The 12,418-nt window shown below is 33.1% G+C and overlaps 1 protein-coding gene across 3 annotated transcripts in view; it reads right to left on the bottom strand.

Annotated features, from left to right (window-relative positions):
* LOC117213237 (triokinase/FMN cyclase-like) overlaps positions 1-11,292 on the bottom strand; it is an 82,709-nt gene extending 71,417 nt beyond the window's left edge. For all 3 annotated transcript variants that reach the window (XR_004488612.1, XM_033458600.1, XM_033458601.1), the window contains exons 1-5: positions 11,234-11,292; positions 10,738-10,927; positions 10,540-10,609; positions 3,239-3,349; positions 1,849-1,937 (exon numbers count right to left, since the gene is read on the bottom strand). Coding sequence is in view for 2 of the 3 variants with exons in the window: in XM_033458600.1 (XP_033314491.1) it covers positions 1,849-1,937; positions 3,239-3,349; positions 10,540-10,609; positions 10,738-10,927; positions 11,234-11,277 (504 nt within the window). In the remaining variant the exon portion in view is untranslated. The remainder of the gene's footprint in view (positions 1-1,848; positions 1,938-3,238; positions 3,350-10,539; positions 10,610-10,737; positions 10,928-11,233) is intronic.
* Between the last annotated feature and the right edge of the window lie 1,126 nt (positions 11,293-12,418).

The raw sequence follows: 12,418 nt of genomic DNA, 5'->3' as shown, positions 1-12,418 counted from the left end.
TGCAGGGACTCACCGAATACTCCATGCCCAGCGAACACCTGTGTCATCCGGAAGGATAACGGGAGCCCTTCGCGGTTCGTTCAAACTTCTCAGTTCGGAAGGACCGATCTAACGGCCCGGTGGCTCTGAATCTGACCTTCTCTGGTTTGACCAGGCCTCTCAGGTTTTTGTACACCCCTCGGAGCGCCAAGGCCTGGAGCTGGAACGGTGAATACGTCAACGCGTAAGATACCGTTCAGTATCCCCTTATGATCCTGATGTCGGTCGTCCTATGCAGCCTCCTCAGTAAAATCAGACTGCGACGACTCGCCATCAGATCTTCTGCCCACACCGGAGCCCCGTACAGTACCCGAGAACAGACAACTCACATATAGTCGGCACACTCCGACCCCAGCCCCACCGATATTTGGTAGCAAACTACATAAGGCGTTGGCTGGCGTCGTCTCTTTGAGGACCAAGTGTCTGAAATGCGTGAGGTGAGGCCCAGGTATTTCATCTGAAGCCCTACCTCGATGTCCTCCCCGTTTATATCCAAACACAGGTCGGGCAGAGTAGCCCCCCTACGCCGCCAGTCATAAAACCAGATAGCCTCCGACTTGGCTGCGGACACCCTCAAGCCCAGCCTGCGTATGGTACGTACCGCGCAAACGACGATGAGCTTGTCGTGACGCAATGTCTCGTATCACCAACGTCCCCCGGCCAGGAACAACATGTCGTCAGCGTTAGACACCATGCCTGTGTCCGGAGTCATGAGACAGCGAAGCATCGCGTCGTAGCTGATGATCCACAGAATCGCTCCCAAAACAGAACCCTGCGGAACACCGCGCTCGACGGGTCGCCATCCGTCTTCATCCCTACCGGTGTACCGACCCACCTGTTGCTCAGGTAGGACAGGATAACACGAATAAGGTAAGGAGGCACCTCGAAGAATTCAAAGGCCTCCACTATCCCATCTTAGGGTATGATGTTAAAGGTATGGACTATGTCTAAGGATTTTTTCAAATTGTAAATACATTTTTCTCAAAATTGATTGATCATCTAAGGCTGAAATGACAGATTTGTTATATTTTACATACATATCAAATTTCATTTAAATCTGTAAGAACTAGGTATGAAAATTCCTTTGTTAGAGCATTCAGATATTTGAATGTTTCACCGAACAGCAAATGAATGTTCGGTTACAATCTTATTTTTTATTTTACTAAAATGGGGGAGATCGATTAGTCGCTCTGTCTAAAGCAAATCTAAAGGTCGGATTTTCTAGATGCGTCCAACGCACACGCTGCATTAAGAACGGTCAAAAACCCAACATTACTAGATTGAGAGAATAAAAATCCTTTGATAGTAAGGGATATAGTATAGTTGCTAAACTAGTGACGTCGTAACTCATACTACAAACAAATGGAAATGCAGGAACAGTATTGTAGATACAACGCGTGGAGATGTAAGACGAAATTCATGTTATATAACACATGTGACATAGCTGTAGAGTGAGGGTAATGTGATGTTATATTATCGTCAAATTAAGGATATCGCCTAAAAATCCTGGATAAGCTCGAATCACACAATATCCTAGCAAAAACGAGAGAATGCTTCTCTATTGTAACGGTAAAAATCAGTGATCTCGCAACGAGACAGTGTCACTTACGTGATTCGGGTTTTAAAATGTTTCTGACCTAACGCGCGCGTTAGATGCACATAAGAAACCTCTCCTTAAATGAACCATAAAAACCGACGATGTGTTACATACGTACATAAACGTTGATGTATTAATCCTATCCATATAAAATATAGAAGCTAAAATTAATCAAAAAATTCAGTTTATAAATTCGTTTTCCTTTTTCTTACCTTCAGACCCTTTTGTCTCGCTTTTTCAATTGCTATTCCAAAATTAAGGCAATCTCCAGTATAATTCGGAACAACCATCAAAATACCAGCTAGAAACATATTATACACATAAAACATTTTATAATTTAATGCGTTACATTATATAACTCCATTTAAGATTTATGATAATAATATTAATAATACACTTCTGATCATGTATGCTAAATTGTTTAAATTGAAATCAAGGAAATGACTTAACGCCTAAACTTTTAGTTAAATTTTCTAATATTTTTTTTATATTTCAAAGCTTACGGAAGCAGCATGAAATTTTTTATCATCTGTTACTGGACACTCTGTATAGATAATAAAGATAGTACAAAATCTGTTTAACTTTGCGGAACTAAATCAGACATTTTGTGAAGTCTCGAAATTTCCGAAATTGGGATGAAAATTTTCGAAATAAAACCAGAAATTATTATTTCCTTTCCTTTTTTTCTAGAGATATCTAATTCATCAAGAACTAAAATTTTGACAAATTTTTTTGGAATAATCAAAGTATTTAATGGTGAAATGGTACCAATTAAAATCTAAGCAGAGATGCAATTGAATTATTATCAGTCAAGTAAAAATAAATTTATATGTATCGTCACAATACGAGGTGTTTCGAAATTTCCAATGTCCTCTCTCTAGTAATTACATATGAAATAAAGAAAAAGAAAAATTGTAAGAGAAACAAAGGTGACATAGTGAAATAGTAAAATCCACCAAACTCCAATGAGTAGAGTTCACATGTTTGAAAACTCGTACACATGATTTAAGAGTCAGCTCAGAGGAGAACGATATGATTTCAGAACCAGCTGTTCCTCTACAATATATCTAAAAGAATTTTTCTGGGAAGTAAAAGAGTTATATTAATTCATTCTTTACTTGTATCCTGGGTGTTCCGGATCTATGATACATCGTTACACTACCAATCATTATACAAATTGATTTTTAAAATTTGATATAAGTGACTACGTGCGTATGGGGCGCATACGACTGTAAATACAGACCAAATTGGCACCATTTTTTATTTTACGATCTCACTGTACCATTTTCACCAATCATATCAGAAATCAAGTCAAAATAGTCTATTATATCTAATACTATATTGTGAAGGTAAGTTTCGTAAAAATCGTAAAAAAACTAGTCATTTTGAAGATCTGTATTTTTCAAATATTTTAGATAAGAGGAAAATGATGACTTAAACATTTTTTTCGTATTAGTTATAACATATTCCAACTTGAAACAAATATCAGATATTCAGTACAAAAGTAACTTATTTAACGTAAATAACACGAAATGCTCAATTTTGGATTTATTCCATCTTGTTCTGTCTAAATCCAACGAAATTATAAATCTTACAACTTACTATTATTATATTGAGAAACACGGTCGATGGCATAAGAGATATGTTTTGACGGTGGTGCTGCGTATATTGAGCCTGCTACAGCCGCAGCTAACATACCATTTCCAACATAACCTAAAAGAATATTTGAAACTAATTTTATATTGTTTAATTTTACTCATACTATTATATATTCATTTAAAATTATATTATATGTACATATGTACATATACATTACATCTACATATATATAATAAAAGACGCCTTCGTATTTTTAATAGTTACAAAAATAGTAGTGCGTAACATTTATACCGGATATAGTATATCTACACATGTACAGTGTACAGAATTTAAAGATATTATTGATAAAAATTATCACAACGTAATTCTACACATCAGATTCGGTGAAAATTTAACTGAAAGAGCCTAAGCTTGTCTTTTAAGCTTGAAAATCAAAATCGTAAGAACAAATTTTTTTGCATCATATCTTACTCATCGCGAGAATCAACTTTGCAACTTTGTTAAGTCGCAACTTAACCGATGTTAAAGTTCTATTGTCTATTGCATTCACATAATTTGTAATATGTTCATATTTAACAATCAAATAGGAAGTAAATAACAGGATATTAATGCAGGAATAGAAAATTATTTTCTGTTTTTAAATAGAACGAAACACCTATCTTCATGATTTCTAAATATTGCAAGATTACGTTTTGTATGAAAATAACCATCCTAGCAAAAATTAGATAACCACGATTAGGTGTTATTAGGTCCGATCCAGATGAGTGATTTTTGTCCGTGCGATATCGCTGCAATCATATATGTCTTTATTCATTTTGTCAATTAAGAACAATGAAGATAAACATATGATGACAGTAATATCGCGCGGATAAAAGTCGCTTGTCTGCATCAGGACTTCATTTTTCCTCAGGTAGATACTTGAAGGACATATGAAGATCCACTATGTTTCTTGTAAATAGAATCACATTTCTTTATGCGTTGATCAGTACAACTCGTTATTCCACATAGGAAACTATCAAATTGGTAATTATGCCAAAAAGCCAGCTCAGAAGGTATTCATTATCTTTGTTACCTTGTTTCAAAGGCACAATTTATTAAAATATTTCCTGAACCAATTACTTTTTTAACATAACCAACTTTAGTAGTTTCTTGTGTGGAATAAAGAGTTGCGTTAACCAATGTATACAAAAATGCAAAAAGATACTGTTAATTATGCCGAGAAATGTTTCAATCAAAAGTTGAATAGCTTCTATTAGATGGACATTAATCGATGTAATTAGCATTTTCATAGGTGGGCGCGTAGAGGATCTTTGAAACTCAAATTTGTTTTCTTAAATGGAATTACCCATTTCAATATTCTCTATAAAAAGATGTTCAGCCATGTATGTTGCAAAGTTGTTTTGAAGATACTGTAACTCATATTTTGCAAAATAAAAATTAGAACATCTAATGAACTTCGATGTAAGTTGATAATTTTTTTATAGAAAATGTTAGACTTGGCGTTGTTTAATATATAAAGGAATATATGATTCCTTTCAAAAAACAAACAAACAAAAGTACTAATTACGTCGATCATTGTCCTCCTCGGAATCATTCAATTTTTATTTGAAACATTTTTTGATATAATTGACAGTATTGAAAATATTTTAGCTTTCATCTTGGGTAACTCACCTTGTATGTAAACATATATATAACATTATATTTTAGAATATTTAACGACCCGACGACAGCAATTAGATTTTCGCACAAGACAAATTTTATTTTGCAGTAGCTAAGAACTTAATCAACTTATATTTTCTGCTACGGAATAATGAAAATATTTTAATTCCCAGGATCATTTTTATACAAATTTATATAAACGGGATTTCATTAAAATGATCAGTTCTGCCCGAGCAGCCGAGCTAAGCGGACGTGAAAAACTGTGCTTCAGAAAAGTGCGGCGAGTGGGGAAGAGAAAGTTACGAACGGCTACGCCCATAGCTAAATGGTGGAAACCCGTGTCTTCTATTAAGAAGACTACAAGCAAACCTACCATGAAAAAACAAATCTCACCGATAAAAATTATTAACAAGGACGAACAATACTACATAAATAAAACAACAAACACATCAAAAACAAGTCAACAAATAAACCAAGAACAGGACTGCTCAGTTACAATTGAAGTTGATATGGAAACCAATAAAGAAACAACTCAACAGGATGAAAGCTGGAAGGTGGCCAGCTACAATAAAAAACGAAAAATAACAGGTAATCTAGATACGGAAAAGCAGCGATGGCTGCAAGAATTACCAATAAGAAACTCCTTCAGCTCGCTAACGGAAGAATTAGACGATGACCCAACAAGCAATACCACAATTCAACCAACACAACATTACAAAACCACCACCAATATTTGTTGAGGCGCAAATAATAGACCCGCTTATTGATCAACTAAACAATATAGTTGGAAAGGATAATTACACAATAAAACAAACAAAATTAGAACAGGTAAAAATCCAAACAAACACCCCAGAAAATTATAGGGAAGTGATAAAAGAATTAAGGAAAAAGAATGCTATATACCACACGTACCAGCTCAAAACGGAAAGGAGCTACAAAATAGTTATAAGAGGATTACATCCAAAAATTAACACAGAAAAATTAAGTCACGAACTAGCAAAAATTGGCCATCAAACAAGAACAATAAATAATATAACAAGGTACGATACGAAGCAACCATTACCACTATTCTTAATAAAACTGGAACCCAGAATGAATAGCAAGGAAATTTATGAAATCAAACAAATTCTAAACACAATAGTAACAGTGGAACCACCACGCTACAAAAAAGATATACCACAATGCATGCGGCGCCAACGATACGGTTACACAAAAAATTATTGTAATAGTATCCCGGCATGTGTTAAATGTGCAAAAAATCACTTAACAATACACTGCCCATGCACAGGAAAAATAGAAAAAGTTAGATGTTATAATTGTAACGGAAACCATCCAGCTAGCTGTAAAGGATGTGTAATCAGGAAGCAACTTCAACGTAAACTGTTTCCACCAATTCGCAATAGCTCAGTCGATAACTACCGACAGCAACAAAGTACAACGGATAACGAAGCAACATTGAAAGCACAAAAGGAAATAAAAGCTATAAGCAGAAACACAGATCCCAAGGAAACCGAAGCTACGCGCAAGCAACCCAAAACATTAGACAAGCAACACCCATGAACAATCAGAGTCAAAGCAACAACACCGAAGACGCTACAGAAATCAAAGAACTACTAAAACAATCAATCAAAAACACCGAAGTACTTACAAAAATGATAAGCGAACAAAACGCAGTCCTCAGACAGCAAACACAACAAATAACAGTCATGCTACAACTACTTACTAACATGCTGAGCAAAAAATAAAAATGGACATGCTTAAAATAGCAGCCTGGAACTCTAACGGCCTACAACAAAGGGCCCTAGAAACTAAAACATTCCTATACAACAATAATATTGACATACCACTCGTATCAGAAACACACTTCACTACAAAAAGTTACATAAAAATACCGTACTACACCATATATGATACCAAGCATCCCTCAGGAAAAGCACACGGAGGGACCGCAGTAGTAATAAAAAACGACATTAAACATCATTTACGCAGCCAGGTTAGTAAGGAACATATACAAGCAATCACCGTTACTGTACGAACTGGTAGCAACCAATTACAGCTGCAGCAGTATATGTACCGCTGCGACACAAAATTACATCACAAATGTGGGAAGAGTACTTTCAACATTTAGGTGACAAGTATATTGCAGCGGGAGACTATAATTCAAAGCACACACTATGGGGATCAAGAATCACTACACCTCGAGATAGAACCTTGGAAAACTACACTAGAAACAATAACCTCAAAATATTATCCACGGGAAGACCGACATACTGACCGACAGACTTGAGTAAAATACCTGACCTACTTGATTTTGCAGTTACAAAGGGACTAAACGCAAATAAACTAAACACAGCACCCAGTCTCGAGCTTTTACCTCCGACCATACACCCATAATAATTACATACAGAAACAAACCAATACTTTACAGCAATTCAGAGACGCTATGCAATAAAACTACCAAATGGCAAACATTTAAAGAAATAATTGAGAGCAAAATCAACTGCAACATCCCATTGAAAACACCTGAACACATCGATCAAGCAGTAACAACATTTACAGAAACTATTCAAGAAGCAGCAAGAGCAACCACTATATCCACTATAACCACTGAATAAACCAACAGACAAACAAAAATAATTCCATTAGACATCCTCGAAAAAATTAGAGAAAGAAGAAAAGCGAAAGCAAAATGACAAAAACGTAGTGGCAAGTCAAATACCTAGGACTCCACCTAGAAACACAACTCACATGGAAACAGCATACTAAATCAATAATAGACGAAATACAGACAATAATCATAATATTTTCGTTTCTGTTCGGAACTTAGAATTTAATCAACTCATTAAAATCCTATTAACATTACAAACTATTAACATTAAATAGAAATTATGAGCATTTTACTGCATTCATTTATATACAGGCTGGTTGGTAACTGGTGGTACAAGCGGAAAGGGGGTGATTCTGCGCGAAAGAAGAAATCGAAAATATAGAATAAAAATTTTTTTTTTATTTTTTTTTTTTTTAATTTTTCCATCGAGACAACGATCTAGAGTGAGATCCGTTATAACGTACCGCACGCGTACCGAGCGAAAATTCAAAGTCGATTTTCTCGAAAACAAAGCCTCAAACGAAAAATTTTTATTGTATATTTTCGACTTCTTTTTTCGCGTAGAATCGCCCCCTTTTCGCTTGTACCACCAGTTACTAACCACCCTGTATATATAAGGAAATTTGCAATAACTAAATTGTGTATCTCCTCGTACTTTATAAGCAATTTTGGCCCATCCTAACTGTTCTAATGCCATAAAAATAATAACCAAAGCCACCTGGGTCATCTAAATTGTACAATTAAATTTTATTTGTTAGAAAATGTTAAATTTCGCCATCGTCGATAACTCTGTGCAGATTTTCTTCGAGTTTTGTTCCGTATAAGGTGTTCACACATTTGACTTTATTTTTCATACCAGTGTTGTTTCTAATATACATATTATAGATAATAATATTATGTTATGAAGCACGAATAATTGTTTTCTTTTTCTATGTTTACTTGTTAATGTCATACAATAATTTTTAACATATTCATATTTAGAACACTATGGACATATTCAAAGTATATGAATATTATCGGTATGTTATTTGTTTGAGTATAATACAATTATATATCACAAACAAAAAATGTAATCTATACCAAGTACGTTAACCATTTATGTTTATGTAGTTACAAAGTGCCATTGAATTACATTAATGTTTCATTTAGGCATTAATAAAAACCCTTATTATAATTTATAGCAATTTTTTAAGGAAGTGTTTAACAAAAAGGAAACAATTTAATGATATTACTGATTATGAACTATTTGAAAAAGTGGAAATAATTTAAACCTTTTATTGGAAAAATTGAAGTGATAATTGTAGCGTCTGTTTCAAAACTCAATATACTATAATCAATAATAATTAACTTTACATAACAAAAGGCCCGTAAGCAACAAGAAGTTTAATAATAATTATACTTATAATTACATTTAATGCCAGTTTATTCCGAATAGATTGGGTGTCATTTTTCTACAAAATAGAGAATAACATTAAAAAACAGCCGATAATCGCTAATTAAATACCGGAAAAAGCATGAATTAAAATCAGGGTACAAATTTAATCAAGACATATCAAGGAAAGCATAAAGTGAAAAGGATTGAATTCAAATAAAAATGTTTAAGCAGGCGTCATTTTAATGGTACTAGATTACATTAAATCCTATGGAAAGAAAATTTGATTCTTTTTAACATCACATTAAAGTTATAAAAAGAAACAATCCTGTGAAAAGAAATCTATCTAAGAACAGAATTGGTTCCATTATTTAATTATTATGTAAATACTATCTATTTATAAACATATAAATATGTTGTTTTTTAGCATATACAGTTTATAATTGATATTCTATACTTTTTATATATTTGGTATAATAAACAGTTCTTAATTTTAGTACAAAATTATAGCAAAAATAAAAATGAAACAGGAATATAAAAATCTTGTCACCAAATTTGAAATTATATATACAGGATAGGACACATAAATCGGAACACCAAAATATGAAAAAAATTCACAGAATTAAATTATACTATTTTAAAAGGCACATGCAATTGGTACATAATGTTTTTTCCGAAAGTTACTTTTTTAATGAGATTTCAAAGGACATCACCATTTTTTTGGACAGGGCCATATCCTTTATATATTATTAAATCTACTTCGGCATTATCTATAAAAAAAGCATTAACATATGTATGTCAACAAACTATTAATTTAGCAAATATTTTAACTCTAATTTATCAAATTTAATATAGAAGAGTCTTTTTGTTTCTTATACGTTAAATTTGACAAATTAAAGTTAAAATATTTATTAAACTAATAGATCCTCGATATAAATATGTTAATACTTTTTATAGGTTACACAGAGGTGGATTGACTAATGTATTAAAAAATGTGGTCCTATAAATAAAATAGTGATGACCCTGAAATCTCATAAAAAAATGACTTCCAAAGAAAACATTATCTATCATTGCATGTGCTCCCCCAAATAGTATAACTTTATCCTGTGAAGCTTTTTCACATAACCATTAATAACGGAGATATTTAGGCGTTTGTAATTATTTCCGATTTATATGTCCTACCCTGTATTTAAGATAACATTCAATTAACATGTTCCATATATTAAAAATATGTATCCAATATAGTCTTTAAGTATTTAAGTTTCGTTAGTCTTGTAACTACATAATGTAGGAAAGTTTCTTAGAAAATTAAGGAATTCCCAAATCCTTAAAAAATTTTGTTTTTTATATTACATAATTAATAGTCCCTAAACGCTTCGAAAATTTATATACGCATATACTTTTATACCGAACTGCAAATAAATTATGTTTACTGTTTCTTCCCTTGAATGAATTACAGTTTTATTTACTTATATCTTACATAAAATACATTAAGTTATAGATTTAATGTATTTAAATGAAATTAATAAATCCAAGTAGGATATTTATTTTTATACTTGCTAGCATTTAAGAAGTATGATATGACTCAAAATAAAATTGTATTCATAATACATAATAACATGCATATAGTGTTCCGATTTTTTAAAAAATAAAATAAGCGCATACCAGCCGCGAAAGGTTCGTGTCCACTTCCACCGCCGCATATCAGGGATACCTTATGTTTCCGTTCTTGAAGCTAAAATACAGCAAATTGTTAGTAAGATTGTTCATGGAAACGCCAACATATATAGTAAAATCATGACAACATTAGGTGTTATTCGTATTAATTTGTTTCATACAGAATATTCAAGGTTATGTACGTACGTTTGGCATCAAAACGACTTTATGAGATTCTTGATACTCCAATTGCGGAAATGCAAACGATAATCCAAAAAGAGATTCCGTGACGGCATTATTAACTTCGTTAACTAAACTCTTCATAGTTCTGAATAAAATTTTCGTAGGATACACACTGAAGTAAACGTAGCTGTTCACGAAATCGTTCTTCTGCGTACTGTGAACGAAGAACATTCAAGATTAATCTTCACTCCGAGGTCAAGAGTTATCGCACACGTTGAAATCGCAATAAAGACACCAATAACCCTGAATATACACGAGCTACACTTTACCGTGCGATTCCACTGCGATCGTATATCTGACTTTGTCGTATTTAACAGGAAAACAAAGAAAAGCATATGATCGCAGCGGGATCGCGCGATAAAATATCGCTTGTCTGTATTCAAAATAACACATATGTATTTATCATGAATGTTAACCAGTTAAGCGAAATGCAATTAGATAACATCGAGTATTTCTTTACACTTTGTGTATAGTGAAACTACACCATTTCTTAATGAATCTCATTGATACTCGAACGTCACACATACTAGCTTGCAACGACTTATGTAATTTTTCTTTATGTTTATATATTTATTAACGTATAATAATATCTATGAAACGTATTAAAATTGATTAATATCTTTAACTCCGATTATATGTTAACTTCTGATAATCTTAGTTTTGTAAGTGCTATTATATTGCATTTGAATAAATATTAAAAGCACGTGACAATTGGGAAAATTACGAAAATTTCGTTAAGATAATGAAAATGGAACTGTTTAAAACACTCTCGCTACCACGGACGACTAAAGTCGCTCGCCACGATACCTTTGTTTAGATACCACAGGCAACTGAAGTCGCTCGTCACGAAAATAATCCAGTCAAATTAAGCCTAACAAAAGTGAATCCATAAACAAATTGACAATAGAAATATTTTTGGATGATATGGTTCGGAACGATATTTAAAACAAAATAAACGACTTTGAAACAATTTTCCTCCGGTACTTCATAAATAAAATATTGATTAAACGAAAAATATATGACTTTTCTTATATTTCGCTTTGTATGTTAAAAAGCATTTGTCATCCAACAAAAGGGTTTAAATGGAAAGTTATGTAGATCATAGAATTATCCGTAAAATGAGACCTATTACATTACAATAAGTCCAATTTGTGTTACAAATTAGTAAAAAGTGCCAAGAAATCCTTTTTCCATAAATCGTTTATAACTTTAATTAAAAGCAATATCGAGGAGCTGTGATAAGTAAGTAATATCAGAGAGGAAATGAGAGTGCTCACGCTCGTAGTTCTGGTTGTTTCAGAGTACAGGTGCTGCACCATGCGGCCAAGTGCTCAATTCAGATAAAATTAACGTATACAAAAACATATAAAATTAGGGATCTGCCCTGTTTGGTTATAATTTAGCATATACAAGAACCTATGTACTTTAGCTTAAAGTTAGGGATCTTCCCTGCTTGGTTATACAATACCATAGACAAGAACCTACTGAGTTCCACGCTACAAGAAACTGTTTAACCTTGTCTTGCAATTTAAGTTCCAATAGCGCTAACCTAAACAGCAAGAAGATCGGTCACACATCAAGCCATTTCACGGTTTGGCTGAGCGTTTGGAGTTGTGCAAATCGTACATGTCTTTTGATATGTAAA

This window comes from Bombus bifarius, unplaced genomic scaffold, assembly GCF_011952205.1.
Source record: "Bombus bifarius isolate JDL3187 unplaced genomic scaffold, Bbif_JDL3187 scf7180000008546, whole genome shotgun sequence".
Lineage (NCBI taxonomy): Eukaryota > Metazoa > Arthropoda > Insecta > Hymenoptera > Apidae > Bombus > Bombus bifarius.
The sequence above is the reverse complement of the archived record's forward strand: the minus strand, read 5'-3'. Positions and strand labels throughout refer to the sequence as shown.